The sequence below is a fragment of the Hemicordylus capensis genome, chromosome 10 (assembly GCF_027244095.1).
Source record: "Hemicordylus capensis ecotype Gifberg chromosome 10, rHemCap1.1.pri, whole genome shotgun sequence".
NCBI classification, from domain to species: Eukaryota; Metazoa; Chordata; class Lepidosauria; order Squamata; family Cordylidae; genus Hemicordylus; species Hemicordylus capensis.
Window position 1 is genome coordinate 10,260,771 of NC_069666.1, and position 26,462 is coordinate 10,287,232.

A 26,462-nucleotide genomic window follows, 5' to 3' on the forward strand; every position below is an offset into this window, starting at 1 on the left:
TGCTTTTCTGTAATATTTTATTTATATAGAAATACTTAAAAAAACATGAAGTAGCACCATTACTTAAGTTTTACCTTTATTATGTAGAACTTTAAATGTCAGAAAAATAAAACTCTTGATACAATTTCAAATCTTGTCTCAGCAAATATAATATTAGTATTTGACCATGAGGTTAAAGGCCCTTTATCATAAAATAAAATATACTTTGTTTTTAAACTTTGCTCAGTAAAGTACATTTAAGATCAAGTAACATCACCTACATATACATAAACAAATGTATTAAAATAGAAATACTAAACTATAGTGGTGCAACAGAATTGTTTGTAATTTCCACTGAATTCTATTTATACAAATGTTAGAAAGCATCAACAGTTCCTTTTGATGTCTGCTTAGACATTTCCATTTTTGTAATAATATAGAATAAAATATGCTTTATATCACTGAATAGAAAATATGCTGGGTGAAGCAGATTTAAAAGATTTTTTCTGAACCTATAAAAATCTCCATCCCAACAGAATACTGTCAAAGCATTACACATTTTATGGTTTTGCAATTCAATTCACAATTGTGTGATATTAAAATAATACAGTGTTCTTTGCCCATAAGGCCATACCAAAAAATAAAAAAGATTTAACCCAGCTACAAAAAAGTTCACTGAACTTAAATTAAAATACTTGTAAACATCTTTGCAATATGAAATATAATTTTTCAAGTCAAAAAAGAATAAAATACTTCAATCTGTATTAATGCAATTTATCTTTAAAACCTTTAAACATTTTATATATATATATCTATATATAAGAGATATGTTACAGTTTCCTTTTTCCTTCTTTTCTTTGATAAAGCTGCAGTAATCATAGGTTTATTATTATTTATTATTATTATTATTAATTTTTACAGGGGGGGAATCTTGCCCTTTCAAGAAAAGTTATCCCTCCATAGAATTATTTTCTCAATAAGCAATCTAGCAACTACCAGCACGTTATACTAACTGTGCACACCCCATCATATGCATTTCCTACTTTAATTTAGGGGAGAGAAAGAGAGACAGATTAAGAGAGAAAAGGAGAAGTGTTTTGGAAGCTTGGCGTTAAGATAAGTGTAAAAACTAGTCTAATACTAGCATGTCGTTCCTTAATATTTATAGCATGCATCATGATGTTACAAATATTCCCCTTAAACCCATCCTAGGCTACAGTACACTCAATGCAAAAAAGAAAAGAAGAAGAATCCTAACGGGGGTACCAACCACCCTGCAAAGTCAGATCTTCCTTTTGTTTCTTTTGGGGGGAGTGGGCCAGGCGGGGGCATGTGCGCAGACTGCAGCTTTAAAAGCTCAAGACGGCTATTATATATATTTATATGCAGGTATATATGCCAGTCGGAGACCTTGGAAAAGGGAGGCGGTGGCGGTCTGAGGAGGGCGCTTCTTAGGAAAAGATCCGGATGGCCTGAGTGACTGCGCTGTGGCAGACGGGGCACTGGGGCTCCGTCTTCTCGCAGATGCGGTTGGCACACTCCATGCAGAAGAGGTTGTGGCCGCAGGGCACCAGGGCGGCGATCACTTCGCTCTCGAAGCAGACCGAGCAGTCGCGGCTGCCTTTCCTCCGCATGCCGGACGAAGAGCAGGAGGAGCTAGAGGAAGAGCTGGACGACGAGGAGGAGGAGGCCGAGGAGTCGGACGGCAGGCCGGGCAAGTGGCAGCCCAGCCCGTTGGCGTAGAGCGGGTAGGAGCACGACGAGGAGGAGGAGGCGGCCGCAGCTGCGGCGGCGGCTGCCACGGCGGCGGCGATGAGGCGGCCCCCGGGGTCGCTGCGCACCCGGCGCGCCAGGGGATGCTGCTCGCCCGCCAGCGCCACGCCTCCGCTCCCTCCTCCGTGCAGAGGCGGGGACTGGCGCGTCGGGGCCGGGGCGCCACGCCTCTGGCCGCCGCTCACCAGCAAGGCCAGGTTGGCGTTGGCGGGCGCCGCGCCCCCGGCCGGGAAAGCCACGCCGCTGGGCGAGGAGGGGCCGCGCTCGAACTGCGACCAGAGCAGAGGCGCGCCGGGCGGAGGCGCCGGAGCCAAGTCGAAACCCGGCGGGGAGTCGAAGGCGGGCGGCAGCTCCGAGCCGCAGCACTCGGGCGACGACAGGACCTCGCCGCCGCCGCCCCCTCCTCCGTAAACGCCGTAGCCGTTGTTGTTGTTGTTGCCGTTGTGGTGGGTGAAGCTGAGGGCCGGGCTGGGCGGGCTGTAGTCGGCCAGGCGGGCGCTGCCACCGCCGCTGACGCTCCCGTTGCCGAAGTAAGAGTCCGTCGAGGCGCTGCCCAGCGAGCTGGAGCTGTCGTTGCGGTAGCTGCAGAAGGGCTTGCGCCCCGGCGTCGGGGTGATGCTGGAGGGGACAGGGGGCGGCGGCGGGGGTGGAGGAGGAGGCGGCGGCGGCGTGGGCTTGCTCCAGAGGCTGCCCGGGCCGCCGCCGTTCAGCTCGAAGCCCACGTCGGTGCCGTTGGCGTGGAAGTCGTTGTCATCGGTCAGCTCGATGATGCCGCCGGTGCGCATGGCGATGTGGGCCTCGATCTCCTCCCGGGCGCGGTCCACGTTCTCGGGCATGCCCGTCACCTCGAAGACGGGCTCTTTGTCCCGGCTGGGCGTGACGATGTAGGTGTGCGTCTGCTGCTGGATGCGCTTGATGGTGGCCCCCTTGGGTCCCACCACCAGCCCGACCACCCGATAAGGCACCCGAACTTGGATGGTGGTCTGCCCGGGCAGGTTCGGGGGGCTGGGCACCGTCCCGTTCAAGACGGTGTTTTTGTTCCGGGAGGCGCGGATCATGGAGAAGTGCTCCGCCGCCGAGATGATCTCCCTCCGGGCCATGGCCACATCCTCCTTCCTGCCGGTTACGACGAAGAGCGGCTCCTCCCCTCGGACCGGGGTCTTGATGTAGGTGTTGGTTTTGGCCCGCAGCGCTTTGATTTTACAACCTGGAGACGGGAGGAGGAGGGGAAACAAGAGCACGGGTTACACCTCCAGGATTTTTGGGTGCAACGGAGACACAAACAAAAGCTGTCCGCCCCCCCATCATTTTTATCCCTCGCAATTCTCCCCTTCCAGTTCCACTTGCAGGACCAATAAAGAAGTACCAGGCCAGGCAGCTTCTGCCGGCGCACACACCTCCATTTCCACACTACCCGAGCCATCCAATATCTTCAGCCTCCCCCCTCCAAAAAACAACAACCCGGGATCTGTCGGGCAGAAATAATAAAAGGGGCGAAATTACTTAACGATTTTTTTTTTAATCCTTTAAAAGCCAGCCCAAACGTCAAGGTACTGACCCATCGCGTGCAAGTACCCAATGGACGATCCCAGGAATCAGGGCGCATCTCCAGCGACTGTGCAACGCCCCCTTCGCAAAATAATTAACAGTTGCACGCTCGTGCTCCGCACATTCCGTGGAGGGCGGGGGAAGCGGGTTAAAAAGCAAGGCTGATGATGGAGACAAAGAGCACCCACAGCCCCTGCTCCTTGAAGGCACCCGCTTGGTAATGCGGCGTCTGGGGAGGCACCTTCACAGTTCCCAGCACCTCCTGGCCCTGCCCTGAAAGGAAACACCCTTTTGGGTTTCCAAGTATTGGAAAAAGAAACCTGGGGCCACGGCTGGTGCTGCCCGGGAAGGCTGTTTTGCCCCCCCCCCCGCAAATGCATCTCTTTGTTTTGGTTTTGAAAGGGGGGGGACCCAGAGGGGCTGAGAGGAGCGTTTACGCCGCTAGGTGAGGCCAGCGCACATCTGGCTGGGCATGGATGCGAAATGCGCCCTCACCGCCGCGGCTCGGCTTCACTTTCTTTGTCTACAGCGGTGGCCTGGCGGGAGGGGGGAAGGGAGAGGCAGCTCGGCTGGCCGTCACCGCCGCCCTGCAGTCGGACGGAGGGGCCGAGCCGTGGTGGCATCCTGAGACGTCAAAACCATAACAAAAGAGAGGGAGAGAGAGAAGCCCACCAAGCAGGCAGCGCGGAGCAGTGCCCTCCGCTTCCCACCCGCGCGCGCGAGTCCACCCACCTTGCCTTCCCACGATCTCCGCGACATGCTCCGAGCTGGGCACGGGGACGCATTCGGTCATGTTCACGCTCTTCTTGCGCGGCTCGTTGTCGTAGAGCGAGCCCGTCTCATCGTTGTCCAAGCCCAGGAGGGAGAGCTGATCCAGGGCGATCTGAAGGGCTCTTTGGTCATCTAGGGTCTCTCCCCCTCCGCCGCCTCCGCCTCCGCTCCCATTCCTCTCCATGTCCGCAAACAGCGAACTGGGCATATTCCCGGTGGATGTGTGGGATCGCGCCTTCCTCTTCCTCTCCCTCCTGCGCTCGGATCAGCCGTGGGGGAAGGAAGGAAAGGGGGAGGAAAAAAAAATCAGACACAAAGGAAGAAGCGAAGGCAGATGGCCAGCCAGCAACAGAGGAGGAAACGGAGACGAGAGCGGCACTGGAGAGACCCCGGGAAGTAGATCCTTGTTCTGGCTTGTGTGTGTGTGTGCGCGCGGGGGGACAATTGTAGTTTCCTTGTGCCTTAAAAAAAAATGAAATCTCTTCTTTTCTTTTCTTTTTTTCAGTGCAATCCGGTTTATAAGATGCTTTCCAAGACACCCCCCCACGACTCCCCCCCAAGTTTTTTCCCTGCCCGCCTGGGGGGGGTGTGGGGCTGGTGGGGGCGTGCAGATAATGGAGAGAGGCGCTCCGATGCTTTTTTCCCCCCCTTGAGTTCTTTTGCTAGCCACAACGCCAGGCGATGGCAGCGTTTCTTTAAGGCGCCCCTCCCAGCCTCCACTCACTCAGCGATTTTCTTTCCTCTCCCCCCTCCCTCCCCTCTCCTCTCTCTCTCCCTCACTTGCTTTCTCCTCCTCCTTTTTTTTCTGTCTGAGCCTGTGCTGCAGCCAGACAGCGCTGGAGAAAGGGGCGGGAGGGGGGAGGGGAGGCACCCGAGCGCTGCAGCGAGAGCGGCCGGCGTGGAGGCGGCACCGGCAGCGCCCCCCGCGCAAAGGCATTGGCCGCTGGCGGCGCGGAGAGGCGGGCCTTGGGCTGCTAGGCACCGCCCCTTGAAGGCAAGGCTCCGCTTTTCTTTGTTGTCTAATGCAGAACAATTAAAAAACAAATAAAAATAGAGGATCGAGAGAAAGCTCCCGATCCCTGCAGATTAGCCGCGGAACAATAATGGTGATCCGCAGGGCGCTTCGTTGCAAGCCAGCCGCATCATTGGGTGGGGGCATCTTAAAGTGGGGAGGGGTAGATCCCCCTCCGTCGGCCCCCCCCACCCAGCTTTTTAAAGAAGACCTGGCGGAAAGGATTCATGCTAGCCACTTGTGGTGGTGGTAGTCCATGTACGCGCCTTCTAAAGCGGCCACGCGTGGCGATTTGACAGCGGCAACAACAGGAGAAAGGGGTGTGCGTGTGCGTACATGTTTGTGCGCATGTCATTCGTGCACTGACAGTGCCTGTGAAAGGGTGCGCGCGTTCACCTCTCCATGCCCTGCTCATATTCTTGGGATTGGGGGAAGGGAAATCAAACTGTGCAGGACAAACCAGGGTTTTAATTGCAACCTCCCCAAATCACACCCATTTGCTTGAACCATCTCAACTGTGCCTGGAGCTATAGCCTCTGAGTACGTGAAGAGAGCGAGAAAGAGGCCACTCCCACCCCCCCATCAGAGCCACTCCAGCTCGGTGGCAAAAGGTTGCTAGGTCAAAGAAGCCTGCTTTCTGCTAGCAGACGCCAGCAATGCTCTGCGCCTTCCTTCGATTTTTGCACGTTACGCTGGGATGCAAAACACACAACACGCACGCAAGCGGGAGCGCGCGCGCCCACACCCACCCACTACACAGCAGCACACGCAGATCCAAGAACGAACAAACAAACAAAACACAGCGGCATGGATCGTGCGGTCCCAGCTGGAAACGTGGCTAAAATGTCACACTCGGAGCAAAACTGGAAGCCGCGCGCAAACATTCTAGCTTCCTTTGTAGCAACATCTCCCCAGAACAATTGAGAAGAAAGGAGCGGGCGGGAGGAAGGAGTCTTAGAAGTCTATTGGTCGGTTTCTGGCAAGCGCGTGTCTTTGTTGCTAGCAAGAAAGAACCCCCCCGCTCCGCTGCGCCTGGCAGCCAACAAATTTGCAAAGAAAGGGGTGGGAAAATAAGGAAGAAGCACCACTCGCTTGGGCCGGATAGGAAGAGCTCACGCCTGCGCCCTGCCCGTCACTGGGGGGGAGGGGGTCCCCACATGCGCACTCGGCGCCTTCCTCTTTTACGCAGGGCTGGGGGGACGCGCGTCCCATTCAGCTGCTGAGAGAGGCTGGCCTGGCGAAGGCACGCTCGGCTCCGCCCCCGGGAGCCACGTGCACGGGGGGGGGAGGACAAGGAGGAGGGGCCGCCACCAACCTCTCAGCACGGAAAGGGGGCGGGCGTTAAAGGTGGTTTTGGAGGCTTGCAGAAGACAAAGGAGGGAATCTTGCAGACTTTGTGCGGCGCTGGGAAACGAGGCGCGCTTGTTGCTGAACGAAACGTGGGAGGCGTCCTTACCTACCTGCCAGCGCACGGTTACTTGAACGTAAGCCGCATTGTGTTGAGTGGGGCTTGCGCTCAGGAAAGCATGCATCGGCTCTCAAACAGTTTTTCAATAGAAGTATCACCACCACAATGTTTATATAGCGTCGCCTTTTAAAATAAATACACACACACACACACACACACACACACACAAAGTTGGGAGCTGCCTTCTGAGCCAGAGCCTTGGTCCATCCCTCCCAGTATTGTCCACTCTGACTGGCAGCAGCGCACCAAGGTTTTAGGCAGGACTCTTCCCCAGCCCTACCTGAAGATGCCAGGGATGGAACCTGGGACTTTCTGCGTGGAAAGCCGACACAAAGGGAGACACCATTAATAGCAACCGGGGAAGATGCTATCCTGGGCTGGCTGCCCAGGGACAGTTGCTAGCTGTCAGCGAACCCCACTACAAGAGGTTCCTCTTTGCCCAGTTAGCAGGTTTACTTCTGCAGTAAGGTCTACCCTCAAATGAGACCACTGTGTCTACGATTGTGGGTACATCTCTTCAGTTGAAGGCGGCCAGCTCAAAGCAGCAACTCATTCAGAAATGCAACAGGCAGCCGCCTTTAGGGATGAGCAATCTCTGGCTGCTTTATGATGGGGATGACTGAATGGTCCAATCTGATCTCATACAAAGGTGTAGCAAAATTAACCTGTTCCCCCAGCAGAAGAACCCAAGGCAGTGACTCAAGCAGAGACCAATCAAGTCGAATCCTCCAAGAGAAAATTACTTTGCCATATCTGGACCGATTGATCCAGTTCCGACCACATCCGATGGAAGAAGTTACCTGCCCACAGCAGGCCAGCTAGGGCAGTGACTCATGCAGGGGCCCATCAGGTTGACTCCTCCAGCAGAAGGCAATCCTGCTGCTTGTCTGTTTGGGGTCACAAAATCAGTATCGCAAGGAGGCTGATTGGAAGGCAACTAGTCCACAGCAGCGAATCACAAAGCACACAGCCTTTACGGGGGCGGGTACTTTGGCCTCTCACAGGAGCCTTTAATTACTTAATTTATTTTCTCTCTAGCAGTTCTCTCTAGTGTGTCCCAGCTTGCAGCCTGGGAATTACTGGCATAGTGAGCTAATGCAACATCACTGCTATTTTTTTTTATTGTTTGTTTTTAAATCATACCCTGTGACCTAGAGGTCTTTTAAAGCAGCTAACATACATTAAAAATGCCACATTATACTCAGAATTAAAACCAGTAAAACCAGCCAATGAAATGACTTAAGAGCAGGTGACAGTATTAACTCTTCCATCAGTTAGTTACAGTTCAAAAGCCTGATGACAAAGGAGGATTTTTTTACTGCCCTTCTTAAAATACCAATGGAATTGATCTGCTGGCAGAAGGAAACTCAACTCCACAATGGAGGAAACTAGAAGGTTGACGCAAACATTCCCAAGATTCTGAGCCTGAGAAAGATGGGGTGAAACATACCCCCAGATTTACCTTTTCCCCCTTTGCTTTCAGCACTGATGTTCCTCTCTTCAGCCACTGGTGGGCAGCCACCATCATGATATCCCAGAATGCCGCTCAGAGCGATGCTACAGGGGCATTCTGGGATATAAATGGCAGCCACCTGCTACCAAGAGAAACATGCTACTACATAGGAGTTCCTTTCCCCTTCGTCCTCCAAAATGACCCCCCCAAACCCCCCAAATAATACCCTGCTACTTCTGGAGCCTGAAAATGGGGCTATATATTTGAAGGGCACTATTTTGAGATAGCTAGCACTATAGTGCAACAGAGATGCACACAGAATGACATTTGCGTTCCATTCTGAGCTTGGAACAGAACACAAATGTCCACAACATTCTGTTGGAACAACTGCCCGAGCTAGTTCAGCTGGAAGGAGGTCGGCACACTCAACACGTTCCGAGCGCCATTTTGGACTCTGACTTCTGCGCACATGCAACAGCCATTTGCATGGTGGTGCTGACCATGCAGATGGCTACTGCGTGTGCACAGAAGCCCAAAGAACGTCATTTTGAAATGCAAAATGGCGACCAGAGTGCTCGAAACATTTCGACTTGGAACGGGGTCGTTCCGTTCTGAGCTCGGAACAGGCCCTTCATTTGAAGGGCGTTCTGTTCTGAGGTTGGAACACTCGAAATGCTCCGTTTTGAGTCAGGATGGTCCAAGCACGGAACTCTGCTTCCAGAGAGCCCAGAGCAGTGTACATGGTTGTGCTGTTGCTAGTGAGTTGCATGGCTGAACACTGAGCTACTTAGACCAATGGTCTGACTCAGTATACGGCAGCTTCCTATGTTCGTAAAATGGGGGCGGCATTTTGGTCTGACCTAGACTGAGCGTCTCCTCATTCCCAGAAAGTTGGCAGCTTTTGCTGCCGATGGAATAGCTTATTTTTTCCTTATTTCCAGGAGACGCGTTCGGAAGCCACCGCTTGCTAGCACAAAGTCTCACAGCGAGAGACTGTGGGTGTATTTGGTCAGCTGCCTGCACATGTAAGTGTGAAGCCGTCGCAGGTAATTGCTGAAGATGCTTTGCAACCTGTTATTTCCTCAGGATGTTGTCATGTTCTACAAGGTTCCAGTCAGATGCTTTCTAACAAGGACATCATATCAGCAACAAGCAGATTGACCCTCTCTCCTTGCCTGTCCGGCAGGTTCTTCTGGGGAAAGTCTAGAATAATCTTTATTTAAAAGATGTGTGCACTCGCTCTCTCAGTCTCCCCCCCCTTTGCATTTTTGTTGATTGCACAAAATATTTGGTATAATTTCTCCTTAAAGAAAAAGGATGGTGGCATGATTTTGGCTGGTATTTTAACCCTTGGAAACCCCCCTCCCCCCAGCTTTCTGGGGCACTAAAAGAATTTACAGTCAAAATAGCAATGAACATAAGAACAGCCCTGCTGGATACTGCCCAAGGCCTATCTAGTCCAGCATCCTGTTTCACACGGCGGTGTGTGTGTGTGTGTGTGTGTGTGTGTGTGTGTGTGTGTGTGTGAACCAGATGTCTCTGGGAAGCCCACAGGCAAGAGGTGAAGGTACACCCTTTCTCCTGCTGTTGTTCCCCTGCAACTAACATTGAGAGGCATCTTGCCTCTGAGGCTGGAGATGGCCTATAGCCCTCAGACTAGTAGCCATTTATAGGCCTGTCCTCCCAGTCTGCAGTACAGGTTGCTGAAGCTGGTAGTAGCAGGAGCCTGTGGTATGACTGAGGAGTGGAGTTTGAAGGCATGGCTCTGGATAGAAAACCCAGTGGGAAGGCTAGAGCATCAGGTACATAGGAAGCTGGTGTCTACCGAGTCGTCAGACCATTTAGTCCATCTAGGAACATAGGATGCTGCCATATACTGAGTCAGACCATTGGTTCATCCAGCTCAGTATTGTCTATACAAAGGATTCCCAACGTTGGGTCCCCAGATGTTATTGAACTTCAACTCCCATAATCCCCAACCAAAGGCCACTGGGGCTGGGGATTATGGGAGTTGAAGTCCAATAACATCTGGTGACACAACGTTGAGAATCCCTGGTCTACACAGACTGGCAGCAGCTTCTCCAAGGTTGCAGGCAGGAATCTCTCTCAGCCCAATCTTGGAGATGCTGCCTTGGAGGGAACTTGGAACCTTCTGCTCTTCCCAGAGTGGCTCCATCCCCTGAGGGGAATATCTTACAGTGCTCACACATCAGGTCTCCCATTCATATGGAACCAGGGCAGACCCTGCTTAGCTAAGGGGACAAGTCATGCTCACTACCACAAGATCTGCTCTCCTTCCTAGAACCTGGCATTACCTCTCAACATGGGGCTGCTGTGAGGAGAAAATGGGGAAGGGGCCCAGTATACTGGCAAGGATTTTAAAAATCACATGGGTCTTATTCACCTGCTATACCCTATTCATGTGCATTCAGCATAATGTGTGAATAGGGTTACAGGCAAAAGCCTTTCATGCATCTGAAGGAGTGGACCCTAGTCCAGGAAAGTGGCTACTAAGATAAGTGTACCGTATTTACCCGAATAGAAGATGACTCTGAATTTAAGGCGACCCACTTAATAAATAGAGGTTAAATATAGGTTATAGCTGTAGCTACCCGAAAGGAGGACGACTCTTAATTTAAGACCACCTTTCCATTTCTAAAAACCTGGTCTTGGATTTAGGTAAATGCAGTAGTTGTCTTTAAAAGGTATCACTAAACAATTTGTAGTTGTTGGTATGCAGATTTTAAAGTCTCACAGTACTTATTAGATAGCTGACAATGGACAAAGGTTCCTGTATAACCCTCAAGCCTGAATACTTTTACAAGAGAAGCATTTGAGTCAATAAACCACATTGCCCTATCCAGTTTGTTTATTTTTATATTTATATTCTGCTTTTCTTCTGAGGAGCCCAGAGCGGTGTACATGGTTATGTTTATCCTCACAACAAGCCTGTAAAGTAGGTTAGGCTGAGAGATAAGCGACTGGTCCAGAGTCACCCAGTGAGTTTCGTGGCTGAATGGGGGTTTGAACTCTGGTTTCCATGGTCCTAGTCCAACACTCTAACGGACTTATCTAAGATGCTTGCAAACAGCTCCTTCCAAAATCCAAACATATGTCAAGGGTCCCATGTACTTCATAGTGTTCCCAGCTTTTGAACTGACCACCGTTACTGTGCCTTGAGCTGCAACTTGATGGACAGCCATGCTGAGCTCCATGCTGTGAGAAGCTCCAGGCAGCCTCGAAGACAAGCAGCGGCAATCCTTTATTTTTATGTATTTTGGGTAGTTGGCAAGTCTATTGGATGTGCTGTAGCATTTCTAGATATTTTCAAGATTTACTGTTAAGGAGATAAATACAATAGGGAGGAGAGCTGGTCTTGTGGTAGCAAGTATGCTTTGTCCCCTTAGATAGGCCTTGGTTTGCATTTCAATAGAAGACTACATGTGAGCACTGTAAGATATTCCCCCTGGAGCTGCTCTGGGAAGAGCATCTGCAGGCTTGTATGCAGAAGGCTCCAAGTTCTCTCCCTGGCAGCATCTCCAAGATAGGGCAGGGCTGAGAGAGACTCCTGCCTGCAACCTTGGAGAAGCCGCTGCCAGTCTGTGAAGACAATACTGAGCTAGATGGACCAAGGCAGCTTCCTATATTCCTAAGCCACAGATGCAGCAGAGTCTTTTGCAAATACCTCCTTTACAAATATTTATTTTCCAAACTTTTTACTCCAGTCTGCATCAAACCCAGCTGAGATTTTCTTTTCTTACCTTGCAGAAATCCCTTGAGGTTAGCAACAAAGGGCACCAAGAGCTCAATTTGGGAATCACCTTAACAAAACGTTTGTCTCTCCCCTGCTTCCTGCCATAGATATGTTGATGCTCATGCAACAACAACAAAAAGTGCTTAAAACTTTTTTAGGCCTTCTGAGATCAAAGCTGGCTTCTGTGGGATAGAGCTTTTGTCTGGGGTTGTTTCCCCCCCCCCCCAGTGCCTGGAGTGGGGGCATGGAGTGTAGAGCTTTTTGTAAATGACCCAGTCAATTTTCCACCTTGTTTCACACAATTTCCTGAAATTGACTTCTGAAGAGCTAATTGCGTGCCTGCCATGCATTAATAACCAGCCAGGTGACTTGAAGGGTTCAGTTAGTTCCCCCCAAATATTTTAAAAGCCCATGGTCTCTCATTTCCCCCACCCCCACCAACTGGAGGCATAATTCCACCCCACACTCAACCCTTTTCTACTTTCAAAATCAATTGGACTTGAAGCACAGGCTTCACTCTCATATTGCAACTGATGGGCCATAAATGGGCTTAACTTTTGCCTGTCCTTTGTTCTGTATAGGGGCATTTATCACACACTGGTGATGATATTAGGCTAGTGATCTTCACTGTTTTTCAATGGGTGGGGGCGCTTTGGCAAGAAATCTTCAGTGTGAGAAAGCCATTTCCCATTTTTGCTGACCTCTGTACAGTATAGTGCTTTTCTCAGTGTTGGGAAGGCCCTTGAAGAGAGACAGACCCAAGAGCTCTGTGGAAAAGAGTACTGGAAAGGACTACGCTTCCCAGCACTCTGTGCATACCTTCCAAGATGGTGCAGGGGCTCAAGAGGGCTCAGTTTCCCTTAAAGGAGTCCCACCAACTCTGGGTAAAGAAGTGCAGGCAGCCCAGCGTGGTGGAAATGGTGGCCTCCACCTGGTCTTGGGGATGGGTGGGCGGGCAGGGAGGTGTTGTGCAGAGGATTCATCCAGCTTTGGTCAAAGCTTCACACAGGCCCAGGAGATGACTAGTCAGGTAGCCACACTTAGGGTTGATGGGGGCTACCATAAGCCCCCAGGCCTTACAATGAAGAACAGATTGGGATGAGTAGGTCTCTTGTGCAATCTCGTAGATTTACTAGTGGATGCATGGATCATTTATCCCAGGAATCAGCTTCAGTGCGCTCAACCCTGCCAGTGTAGGATATTGGTTTTTAGACTAGAACCAGGGAGAACTGAGTTCAAATCCTCATTCAGCCATGAATTTCACAGGGGCGTTTTTCACTCAGCAGGCTTTACAGCGTGTTTATGGCGAGTTTGTTTATTTATTATTATTATTTATTCATTCGATTTCTATACCGCCCTTCCAAAAATGGCTCAGGGTGGTTTACACAGAGAAACAACAAATAAATAAGATGGATCTCTGTCCCCAAAGGGTTCACAATCTAAAAAGAAACATAGGAGAGACACCGGCAACTGTCACTGGAGGTACTGTGCTGGGGGTGGAGAGGACCATTTACTCTCCCCCTGCTAAATAAAGAGAATAACTACGTTAAAAACGTGCCTCTTTGCCAAGTTAGCAGGAGTTTGAAGTTGCCCCCAAACATGACACAAAAAGTGGATTTTTTAAACCTTGTATATAAATCAGGTAACTCTCTAATGCACAAGGAAAAACCTGAATCATGTGTGAAGTGCCCCCTGATAGCTTGCAGAGACTTTGGCCCCGCCTCCATTCTGGAGGAGATGCGGGCTAAAAGCCCTGTGTGAAAAATGCCAGGGTGATTCTCGCTTGGATGCTTACCTCTCAGCTGAGCCCACCACGCAGGATTGTTGTGAGGATGATACTAACTACTACTAACATTTGCATACCACTTTTCAATAAAAAAGTTCTCAAAGCAGTTGACATAGAGAAATAAGTAAATAAGATGGTTTCCTATCCCGAAAGGGCTCAGAGTCTACAAAGACACCAACAACAGTCACTGGAGGGATGCTGTGCTGGGGCTGGATAGGGCCAGTTGCTCTCCCCCTGCTAAATATAAGAGAACCACCATTTAAAAAGGTGCCTCTTTGTTCAGTCAGTAGAGGTAAAAAGAACCACGTAGGCTGCTTGGGGCTCCTTGGAAGAAGAGCAGATTGTAAATAAATTTAAACTGAGCAGTGTCCAAGCATCGTGTCACTACGCCCAGTGCAAACTTGTATGGGAGAAACTAAAGGGAGAAGCATCATTAGGACAGAGGCTAATCCTCCACCTTGTTCTTAGTGACCCCTGAGCTACTGAGACTCTAGATTAGACTTATCTGTATAGCCTTATCATGGGTTTTGTTTCTTGGTCACACCACAGTGACAGAATGTAGATAAATTTGCTTAGGAACCTGATAAAATTAATAAGTAACAGCACTGCCTTTCAGATACACAGAAGAACACAAGAACAGCCCTGTTGGATCAGACCCAAGGAGGCCCATCTAGTCCAGCATCCTGTTTCCCACAGTGGCCCACCAGATGCCTCTGGGGGGCCCACAGGCAAGAGATGAAGGCATGCCCTCTCTCCTGCTGTTGTTCCCTTGGCCAAGTATTTGCAAGTATTTGCAACTCTGCTTTCTAACAAATATATTTTTTACATTTATATCCCAATCTTCCTCCAAGGAGCACAGAGGAACAACAACAACATGGTTATTTTAAACCGTTATTAAAATAACCTGGGTATTTTTATTCTCACAACAACCCTGTGAGATAGGTTAGGCTGAGAGATAAAAGACAGACCCAGAGTCACCCAGTGGGTTTCGTGGCTGAACAGGGATTTGAACTCGGGAATCCTTGGTACTAGTCCAACACTCTAACCACTATACCTCATTGGAACTGGAAGCAGGTGCAGTGTTAGGAACATAGGAAGCTGCCTTCTACCGAGTCAGACCAGTGGTCCATCTAGCTCAGTCCTGTCTACACAGACTGGCAGCAGCTTCTCTAAGGCTGCAGGCAGGAGTCTTTCTCAGCCCTGTCTTGGAGATGCTGCCAGGGAGGGAACTTGGGACCTTCTGCATGCAAGCAGGCAGGTGCTCTTCCTAGAGCGGCCTCTTCCCCTGAGGGGAATATCTTACAATGCTCACACATGGTCTCCCATTCAAATGCACACCTGGGTGGACCCTGTTTAGCAAAAGGGGACCATTCATGTTTGGTGCCACAAGACCAGCTCTCCTTCATGCTTCCCAAGTCCAGAGCATCAGTAACCCTCACTCTCCACATGCGGTGTGCTGGGGAGATGTTTATCATAACAGAGGATTGCTGTAAAAAATATTCCCCAAGTGGGGTGGGCAGGGCGCTCAGGGCAGACTTGTTGTCCTTCGGAGCAGAGCGGGGAGGGCTGGAGATTTTCCACTGGGGTCTGTGGAAATCTGTTTATTCTCAGTTTTGCAGTCTATAGCTAGGGAAGCGTGAGCCTGCCTGGTAGTGCAGAGAAAGGCCGAGAGGGCTCCTTAGGGCAATTCACATGATCAACAGGGTGAAGAGCTCGACTTGTGGTCGCCAGCATGAATTTCCCCCATTGCTAAGCAGGGTCTGCCCTGGTTTGCATTTGAATGGGAGACTACATTTGTGAGCACTATAAGATATTCTCCTCAGGGGATGGGGTTCCCAACAAGGGGTTCTAGTACCTTTAGGGGTATTTGAAAGGCTCCTAGAGGGTACTTGGAGCTCTGCTGCGTTCCCATCTGTTCCCAATCTGAAGCTGATGCACCCTCGGCAATATGTCTGCTGCAGAAGAGGGGAGGGGTGAAAACCCTCCTCCCCTGCTCCTTAGTGGCTGGTTATGTGCTGAAGCTCAGCGTACCCTTCTGACTGGCTTCAGAAAATTAGCACTCTCATTGAAATTAGCCCTGGGCAAGTAAACTTGTCCCATAGTTTCTATTCTTATGGACGAACCTAGTCTGGACGTAAGCCAGTGACTAGAGTAGTCTGTCTCATAACTGTAACATTACACAAGAACATAAGAACAGCCCTGTTGGATCTGGCTCAAGGCCCATCTAGTCCAGCATCCTGTCTCACACAGTGGCCCAGCAGGTGCCGCTGGGAAGCCCACCCCTTCCGGACGTGCTCCACTCCCGAGGCGGATGGCTCTCCGCACTGCATCGGACGGCCCAGCTATCCAAAGCCAACCAAGGACTCACAGTGCTTCTCTCCACATTAGAGAAGGAAAGAAGGCGTGCGTGCACACACACACACACACACACACACACACACAATCTATGGGGTATCTGGCTTGAAAGTTTGCAACAGAAGGGAGGGGTACTCTTGCATAAAGAGATCGAGAACCCCCCGGTGTGGACATTACTAAGCTAGATGGACCAGTGATCTGACTCGGTACAAGGCAGCTTCCTACGTTCATCAGGATATAGCTCAGGACTATATATAGTTCATCAGGCTATACCGTGTTTCCCCGAAAATAAGACAGTGTCTTATATTAATTTTAGCCCCAAAAAATGCACTAGGGCATATTAGCGGTACATCAGAAATTACTGCTAGGTCTTACTTTCGGGGAAACAGGGTAGCTCAGAACTATAACTCAGTGGTAGCTATATATTGGAAGGTCCCACGTCCAATCTCTGGCCTCTTCAGGCAGGGCTGAGAAAGACCCCGTTGAAACCCTGAAGCTGCTGCCGCCGGTCAGTGTAGACAGCACAGATAAACCGCTGCCTGCATTTGTTACGCTGGCGAAGCCATGGGACAGTCTTACCTGTCATGGAATGGTCTGTCGGCACACCCTCCGGCTTCCTCCATGCGGCCATCAACCGATAGCGTCAGCACTGCCAGGTTCCGCACGTGGGCGCTGCAGACCTCTTCCGCCAAGCTGTCCCAAGGTGCTTCCCTGAGACCTTCTCCCTCTGCCAGGGTATCAGACGTGATGACCTTGCCCGCCCCCTTCCGTGTCGTTTGGCAAGAGGCTCCGGCTGGGCTGTTTGAGACACAATATAAACAGGAACAGATTCCACATGATTTGTGCTTCCAGTGCAAAGCCAGAAATAAACCATAATGCTGAGGATGTTTCTGGAACTGTAGGCCCCAATTATGGTCAGATCACATGAAGAATCTTTGGGTTTCCCCCCCTCTTCACCCTGCGCTGTAAGGTCAGGGGAAAATCTGAAGCACTGCACAGTCAAATCTGCCTCACACAAATGGCCTTCTTCCCTGCTGCACTTCAAGGTAAGGCTTAGAGCCTGGTGCAGGCAGAACTGTTCCAGATCTCCTAACTAGGCTTAGGAAATCGAGAACAGTCTTGCAGGGGTCCTCTCTCCATTCCTGTACACTAATTCCCCCTTCCCTTCTCAGAACTGACCACTGATGTGATTGCACGGACCTTAAGAGCAACATTGAAAGCTACTTAGGTCAAGTCAGACCATTGGTCCATCTAGCTCAGGGGTGTCTACACTGGGGGTCCCAGATGTTGCTGAACTATTACTCCTATCATCCCCAGACACAATAACTTGTATCTGTATGCTTGTGTGCAGCATCTCCAAGTTAGCATCTCCAGGTTGGTCTGGGAGAGACTCTTGCCTGAAACCTTGGAGAGCCAATGCCAGTCAGTGATGACCGTTGGTTGACCCAACAACCTTCTATCACTAAACCTTTAGCTCAGGTACCCCATAGAGCTAGAGAGTGTGTGTGTGTGTGTGTGTGTGTGTGTACACGCACACACAAATTTAAATGTTACTGTTCTGAGTCAGGCTGCTCCAGTCACTGACTTACATCTACTGTAGGCTACGTTACCCATGAGTAAAGGTAAAGTCGAGTTGGTGTCGACTCCTGGCGACCACAGAGCCCTGTGGTTTTCTTTGTTAGAATACAGGAGGGGTTTACCATTGCCATCTCCCGCGCAGTTTGAGATGATGCCTTTCAGCATCTTCCTATATCACTGCTGCCCGAGATAGGTGTATCCCATAGTGTGGGAAACATACCAGTGGGGATTTTATTTATTGTTAAGTTTATATACCGCCTTTCATTAAAACAATCCCAAGGTGGTTTACACAGAATTTAAAAACAAGTTTGTAAAAATGACAATTAAAATATTAAGCTAAAATATAAAACAAATCTGATTGAAAATTTAAAACACAAGCATAAAACAGTACAAAATACAAAGAAGCAGTAGTATTTATTTTGTTAAAATAAAAATAATCATTATTGTTATTGTTTCTTTGAATCGGCAACCTCTTGGTCGCTAGGCACATTATTTCCCCATTGCACAATTCCATGGCTATTACTCATGAGTATTCCCACTGAAATAAGCTTTTTGAAGTTACTCCCATTTGAAGTAAGATTGTCCCATTAATTTCAATAAGACTGCTTATGAGCCACGTGGGGAGGCAGGAAGGCTCTGAGGGACCCCTGGGATCTCTTCATGGACCACTCGGGATACTAGTACTAGGGGTGTGCAGAACATTCTGAGCTCGGGATATGCCCTTTCGAGTGTTCTGAGCTTGAATCAGAACACCCTTCAAATATTCTGGTTTTTTGGCCAGTGCCAAAAAGTGGGAGCAAGGGAACAAGAGCCTGCTAAAATTGCGCTCAGAACACTTGAAGTGTTCTGAGCTCGTTCCGTCAGAACAACTGGCTTGCCTGATTTTTCTGATGGAACTTCTGGGGATTTGCATTCCTTTCCAAGCTCAGAACAGAAAACAAATCCCGTTCCATACACATCTTTAACTAGTACCCTAAGTTGGGAATCCCTGGTATAGACCAGGGGTTCCCAACCTGTGGTACTCCAGATAAGATCATAGGAAGCTGCCTTCTACCAAGTCAGACCATCGGTCCATCCAGCTCAGTTTTGTCTACACAGACTGGCAGTGGTTTCTCCAAGGTTGCAGGCAGGAGTCTCTCAGCCCTATCTTGGAGATGCTGCCAGGGAGGAAACTTGGAACCTTCTGCATGCAAGTGTTCTTCAGAGAGCAGCCCCATATCTTACAGTGTTCACACGTCTCCCATTCAAATGCAAACTAGGGCAGACCCTGCTTAGCAAAGGGGGCAATTCATGCTTGCTACCACAAGACCAGCTTTCCTCTTTACTGTGGGAGTTGTGGCTGGGGATGATGTAGTTCAGCAACATCTGGGGTATCACAGGCTGCTAACCCCTGATGTAGACACTCCTGAGCTAGATAGACCAATGGTTCAACTTGATATCTGACCGTTTCCTATCTATGTTCCCAGTCCTGAAATCCCCGGAAGAACCCGCTGAATGAAGCCATTATTTCATTTAATATTGTAATGGCAGCTAAACACACAGAAGCATCTCCACTCACGACTACAAAAGCAACCCACTTCTTGCCACACACGTAGGAACATAGGAAGCTGCTTAAACCGAGTAGAGACCCTTGGTCCATCTAGCTCAGTACTGTCTACACGGACTGGCAGCGTGGCCCTATCCCTTAAGGGGAATAGCGGCTCAGATGTAGTCTCCCATTCAAATGCAAACTAGGGTGGACCCTACTTAACCAAGGGGACCATTCATGCTTGCTGCCACAAGACCAGTTCTCCTCCCTGGAGACATTGCTGGTGGGAAAGCCTCCAGAGTCTGTTTATTCTGCAAAGGCAACCATGAAGAGATGCCAAACCTCTATTGCCATTGACTTTCTACTTCTCACTCCTTGGACTATCACCTTCTGCAGGGGGCTCACACAGTTGAGAGAGAGAGAGGGCTGTGATTCACGCCACATCACTGGAAACTGGCCAGTCACTGCATTCTCCCACCAGCCTGCCTGGAAGAGTCCTGCCCTCCCACTTGCTTGTTGACACACCATCTCAGCTGATTTGGGGGAAGTTCTCTTTGCCGGGGTGGATTTAGGGGCAGGCCAGCCGAGGAACTGTGGGTCCTCATGGGCTTGAGGGGCAGTCTGCACCAGGCATTTCAGTCGTCCTTACGCTATTATTTTTGTAACCTCATGCAATGAAATATTTTATTAATATTGAATGCATTTCCACACGTTTGAACATATTGGGCTTTGGCATCTATTTAGGTTCCGGCGGCTTTGCATGTTATGTAAACATGGTTCGTGTTTATAACGGTAAGGGCATTTGGTGGGTCCTCTTTGATAGTAACTGTTAGGAAGTTGATAGTAAGGTAGTTTGTGTTTTGATTTTTTTGGTTTGGTTTCGCTGGTTAACTATTTATACTGTTATAGGTTTTGCATTGTTGGTGCTACTAAGGGTTTGATCTGTTAATGTGTGGATTTCTCCTAACTTCTGCCTTTGCCATCTGGGTAAAGAGTTGTGGAGAGCAGGGGTGGGAGCTAGCGTGCTGTAGTGGTTAGGGTACTGGACTAGGACCGGGAGACCCGAGTTCAAATCCCCATTCAGCCATGAGACTTGCTGGGTGACTCTGGGCCAGTCACTTCTCTCTCAGCCTAACCTACTTCACGGGGTTGTTGTGAGGAGAAACTTAAGTATGTAGTACACCGCTCTGGGCTCCTTGGAGGAAGAGCGGGATATAAATGCAAAATAATAAATAATAATAATAATATCTATCTTCCCCCCCCGCATTCCTTTCCTGTTACAAAAGAGCAGCTGCAGAAGGCCTAAAAGGCTTGCCCATTAAATTTGTTTTGTTAATCAACAATAAATTTATACTGTTTTTTTCATTTGACTTTTTCTTTACATGTATATCCCACTCTTCTTCCAAGGAACTCAGAGTGGTGTACACAGTTATGTGCATCCTCAGGATGAGAAGTGACTGACCCTGAGTCATCCAGTGAGTTTCATGGCTGAATGGGGATTTGAACTCGGGTCCTTCCCAGTCTTCATCCAACACTCTATCCATTAATTGTTAATTGGTGTTTATATTTATATTTAATTGTTATTGGTTTTAATGGTTTCTGTTTTAATTGTAAACTGCCCTGAGCCATTTCGGAAGGACGGTATAACAATCAAATAAATAAATAAAACTAATATACCACACTGGCTCTTGATTAACAGCATCCTTCTGAGATCTGGATAATACTAGTATGGAGTTCTATTTGCAGCTTAAAAAATCCCCCCTTTCTGCTCTATTTCATTGCATTCCCCCACTATAATGGGTGGGGATTTTTCAAGTTGCAAACAGAACTCCATGCAAGTATTATCTGGAGCCTGGAAGGATGCTGTTAAGAGCCAGCATGGTGTAGTGGTTGGAGTAGGACTGGGAAGACCCGAGTTCAAATCCTCGTTCAGCCATGAAACTTACTGGGTGATTCGGGATCAGTCACTTCTCTCTCAGCCTAACCTACCGCACAGACACACACACACACACACACAGAGCTTCCTTCCCATGGAAGAGAGTTTCAGTTGCACAAATGACTTTTCACATGAAAGTCAAGTCAGGACCTGACCACTCGAAAATGCATCAAACAGACTGCACGTATTGCATGCACACTGAAAGTACAGATCAACAGTCATGTTTACTCAGCACACAGATTGTACACGCAGTGGATGCAGCATGTGACAAGGGCTTTAGGGCTCACTTTTTCAGGTGCAGGGTGGAAGCCCACCTAGAATGTTTAACTCTGAACCACCACAACAAAAAATGCACCTCAGGCATTAGCAGTTGGGCAATATTTAGTCTTGGCTTACTCCTCCTTTTCCAAACGGTGAAGGAGTTCGCCACAGAAGCGGCAACATCTACTACTAGGCTGGAGTGGAAGGAGGTGGACTGAAACAGAGAGAGGCACAACTGTGGGACGGTTTAGGCAGCGGGGAAGATGGAGTGACTGTTAGGGATGGATTCTATAAACATTTACTTAAGCTTTGTGTAGTCAAGCGTTAAAGGGCAGGCAGGTAGTTGGCCCTCAGCAAGGAAAACAGAGACCGGTTTTTGTTTTCCTTCCTTACTCCGGAGGAGAGCCGAGCATTCTAGTCCAATGCATGCCGGAGCTTTCTTGAATCCGATTGTGATGTTATGCTGACTGTTAATCAGGAAGATTTACGACGGCAAGAAGTTCAGGAGAGCAACATTCTTACACACAAAGAGACCTCATTTCTCAGCACTCCTCTGTCAGCTGCAGGAGTCTGAATCACGAGAGTCTGGATCTTAAATGGCAGCTACAAAGCAAAGGGAGCCTGTGCTTACTTAGTTTCGTTTCATCATAATACATTGCCACGCGCAAGGAGACCGCTGTCTAGATTTAAATCCTCGGCAAAGCACACACAGATTTCTCTAGGCTTTGCCAAAGGAGACATTAACTAGTTGGGACTGAAGTCTTAAAAGCATTTTCCTCACCGAATTAGCCCTGTAGACAGGGTGAGAATGTAAGATACTGCTAGACTTGCAAACACATGTGCATACACACACACGGACCCGCAATAAAATATTGCAGTATATCCCTGGTGCACATGTGTTAGCTGAGCCTATGCCAGAGGATGGTGAAAGGTGGTTGGAAGCAGAAGAGGTTGTGACTGTCTTCAGAGAGTATTCATCAAGCTGAGAAATTTCCTGCTTTTTTGGTCCAAACCCACCTCCCCCACTCCTTGCCACTGAGTTCCATTAGCTCCGCCCACATGGTTGTCTTTTAACTGCCCTCTGAGTCTGGGAACATTCCGCTCGCTTGAGTTACACTGGGGCAGTTTGGGCTTTTTCCTCTTAAGATTTTTGTGAAACCGAAGTATCTGTGGTTTATCCCAGAATCTGCTGGTACCTCCCTCTCATCTGCAGGTGCTCCAGTTATGCATTCAGGAGGATAACAACATTTCCAGCTCTTTTGGAAATACATATATGATAGACAGACAGACAATAATTCTTAGGGGAAAGTAGGCAGAGGGGAGGAATTATGTAGAAACAAAAAGCCAAGGGGAAAAAGGTGGGAATCACAAAGATCCTGTGTATTACTATTACCTATGTGGCATTTTAGGGACAATAATTCCCTCATTTTTTAATAATTACAAATATTTATACCTTGCCCCTTCATTATTACATATTCTCAAGGCAGCACACTCTCTCATACACACACCGTATAATAGCAATAGCACTTACATTTATATACCGCTCTATAGCCGGAGCTCTCTAAGCGGTTTACAATGATTTAGCATATTGCCCCCAACATTCTGGGTACTCATTTTACCGACCTCAGAAGGATGGAAGGCTGAGTCAACCTTGAGCCCCTGGTCAGGATCGAACTTGTAACCTTCTGGTTACAGGGCGGCAGTTTTACCACTGCGCCACTATGCTCCGCTTTCTATGCAAATGAAACATACCTGATAACTGTGCATCCCCCTCCGTCACCTTGTCTGGCCAGAAGGCTCCCTGTTCTGAGTGGGACTTGGGATGGAACCTCATCATACTCTCTTCTGAAATTGGCTAGAATGGAGTTTCAAGAGTTCTCTCCCTTTGTGAACTAAAGACCAGCTCTCCCGGAGGGAGGGGTGAGCACCATTTTGAGGCCCCTTCCCAAGCACAATGGGCCTCAAAATGGCATTCGGATTTGGGTTGAATTGGGGGTGAGTCTCTTTCACCCTGAATTCCCCCCCCCCTTATATTGCTATGAGATTAAGGTCTCAATTTGAGGAGCTGTTTTACTGTTTTTAAAGTAATCTATCCTGGATGCTTGTATACTGTTTTATTGTGTGTTATTATCAGTTATTATTTGTGTATATTAGTTATATTTGTTATTCTGATTTTTTTATCTCTTGGCTGGCCAACGGCTGTAATAAAAACTGATTGACTGATTGATTGATTGATTGATTGCACACTCTCTTTTGAGACCTCAAGAGAGCCCTTGAAACCTATTTGTTTGGTCTGGCCTTTCAGAGTTTTAAAATTGTTTTTAAATGTTTTTAATTGTTTAATGTTATTAAACTGTTTATTTGGTTTTGTATTGATTGTTTCTAAATTATCAAGGGGCAGGTGTCCCATATATATATATATATATATATATATATATATATATATATATATATATAAATATAAAAGCCGGGGGGCAGGGGGAGGCCTTCTTGTTGCTTTCCTGAGAGCAACTGCCAAGAGACTTCTGGGAAATTCAGGACATACAGTCACTGACGGAAAAATTCCATTGCTGGACAGCAACTTCTGAAATATTTTTACAAAGCCAATGAAAACTCACAGGCTAGTCAGTCTCTGACAGCAGTGATACCCATCCACACAACAGCCATGGGATTTGGTCCTAAACACTTTACACCTGGAGAGAGAAAGAGCTCTAGCTATGACCTTTTCCAATCAATCTATCAATGCAGTAGAAAACTGCTTGGACCCGAAGTCCTGGATCCTAACCGCAGAAGAATATCAGAGAGAAATTGACCACCTGGCTGTAGTCAATAACATAGCAGAGAGGAATTGGACCTGGACAGATCCAGAGTTGATTTGGTTCAACCCATTTTCAGACAGGACCAACTTCAGTTACTGCAGATCCCGAGCTGAAAATGAACCCAAATATTTCATGGTTCGACTCCTTGATTTGAAGCCGACGTCAAGTGGAACTTAAAGCTCGTATACAACCTCACAATTGCATTGGAGGTTATAAATCAAGTTGACATCAGATCTGAAAGCTAGAGCCATATTTCTTTCGAAAATACGTTTAAAAAATAAAATAAAAGTGTTCCACACACCATAAACTTTAAAAGAGTGCATGGGTCTCCCAAGAGATTGAGATGGCGGGGGAGGGGGGATTGCAAAACAAACTTAAGCAAGGCAAGAAATATGAGTCATTATGAAGTCTGTTTTTTTGAAGTCTGTTTGTTTCCCTGTCGTCATATTTTGCAGTAGCAAGAAAGCAGGAGAACTTTAGTCGTTTGAAGGTTGCATAGAACCAGATGGTTTAAACAGCTTATACCAAAAAGAGCTGAGGAAACTGGGAGAGAATGTAAGCACACAGACCTCCATCCAGAGAAACACAGACATCACTAGGTACCTGTGTTGGTCCAATCCAATATTTGAATGTTGGCCTGTTAGAAAATTCCACTAACCACATCTAGTAATACTTTTATTAGGACCAACCAAAGTGACACAAACTTTTAAGCAAGCTTTTGGGTTCCCTCAGAATTCCTCATTAAGCTGCAAACCAAGGAAGAGCTTACACTGGGAACCAGACATGTTGAATGCCATCCCAAAATATTTCCAAGAACTTTGTGCATTTCAATTAGTCCTGAAGATACAACAGAAAAACAGACTAGCTATTTTTATTCTTCAATATTTAGGTGTCCACTTTTAAATTGCATTTCCCCTCTTAGCTATAACCTTTTATCTTATTTCTGGGAGGAGATATTTTGTTTCATAAGTTTCCTCTTAAGGTGCGACAGGGAGAAGGAACCTGCACGCTGCCACAGACAAACAGACAGTATGGTGTAGTGGTTAAAGTGTTGCGCTAGGACTGGGGAGACCTGAGTTCAAATCCCCATTTAGCCATGAAACCTGCTAGGTGACTCTGGGCCAGTCACTTCTCTCTCAGCCTAATCTACCTCACAGGGTTGTTGTGAGGGTACGCATAACTGTGTACACTGCTCTGGACTCCTTGGAGGAAGAGCAGGAAACAAACAAATACTTGCAGGAATGGGCACTTTTGAGGAGCTAGTACCTGAAGCCTCCCGTGAAGATGATGGTGCCCCAACCAACCCAGGTACCTCTTTTATCTGTGCACTCGGAAAAGTGAAACTTGGCACCTGATTGGTCCCCAAGAGTTCCGGAAGGGATGCATCTTGTTGGACAGAACTGCTGGCTCTTCCCAGCAGCATCCAGATCCGTTGCTTTCTGCACTGGTCAGTGTAGAGCCACCCCAATTCGGCAGCCTCCTGAAATCAACCTGAGCAAGGGATGTAAACAAACATCCTCCATCAGAAGTTGCCTTGCTGGGTCATATCACTTTCCATCGCAGGCCTGGTTGACGTGTGCAACAGAATGGGTTTCAAAACTCCCACTACCAGTGGTAGAACGGATTGTACCACTTTGGACTGCAGGGCTGGAATTACACTTAGGAATTCCCTCCTTATTCCTCTTCTGGACGGGGTTGCACTCCCGCTAAAGCAGGGATTCTCAAACTTGGGTCCTCAGGTGTTATTGGACTTCAGCTCCCATAATCCCCAGCCTCAGTGGCCTTTGGTTGGGGATTATGGGAGCTGAAGTCCAATAACACCTGAGGACCCAAGTTTGAGAATCCCTGCGCTAAAGGAACAGGTATGTGGCTTGTGAGTCTAGATTACCTTTAGAGCCCTAAATGGCTTGGAACTGGGTTACCTGGGAGGGCGCTTTCATCAGTGTGATCCCCACCGCACTTTAAGGGCATCAGGAGAGGTCTGTCTCTGGCTACAGCTTGCCTGGCAGTGACTCGTGATCAGGCCTTCTCTGTAGTTGCTCCTGGGCTTTGGAATATGCTCCCTATGGATATTAGAGGTTTAAGAGTTTTAAGGTTGTGCTGCTGAGTCAGTGTCGACTTCTGGCGCCCAGAAAGCCCTGTGGCTGTCTTTGGTAGAATACAGGAGGGGTTTACCGTTGCCTCCTCCCGCACAGTGTGAGATGATGCCTTTCAGCACCTTCCTATATCACTGCTGCTTGATATAGGTGTTTCCCATAGTCTGGGAAACATACCAGCGGGGATTTGAACCAGCAACTCTTTGCTTCCTAGGCAAGTTATTTCCCCACTGTGCCATTAACAGCCTTTAAAACAGCCCTAAAAACATATGTTTTTAACCTGGCCATTAGTGAGTACTTGAATGATTTTAAATTGGTTTTAATTTCGTTTTAATTAGTTGTTTT

General features: G+C 48.3%; 1 protein-coding gene across 2 annotated transcripts; it reads right to left on the reverse strand.

Moving 5' to 3' along the window:
• On the reverse strand, positions 1–26,069 carry MEX3B (mex-3 RNA binding family member B). Of its 2 annotated transcripts, XM_053273161.1 has the most exons (5): positions 25,944–26,069; positions 25,373–25,512; positions 16,479–16,697; positions 4,033–4,325; positions 1–2,959 (listed from the first exon to the last, which is right to left on the reverse strand). In XM_053273161.1, the coding sequence occupies exons 1-5, from the start codon at positions 25,959–25,961 to the stop codon at positions 1,431–1,433; spliced, it is 2,199 nt and encodes a 732-aa protein (XP_053129136.1). In that variant the 5' UTR covers positions 25,962–26,069; the 3' UTR covers positions 1–1,430. The 2 variants fall into 2 exon arrangements, with proteins under 2 accessions (XP_053129136.1, XP_053129137.1); XM_053273162.1 differs by lacking the exons at positions 4,033–4,325; positions 25,373–25,512; positions 25,944–26,069 and having other exon boundaries at positions 16,479–16,628.
• Positions 26,070–26,462: the final 393 nt, after the last annotated feature.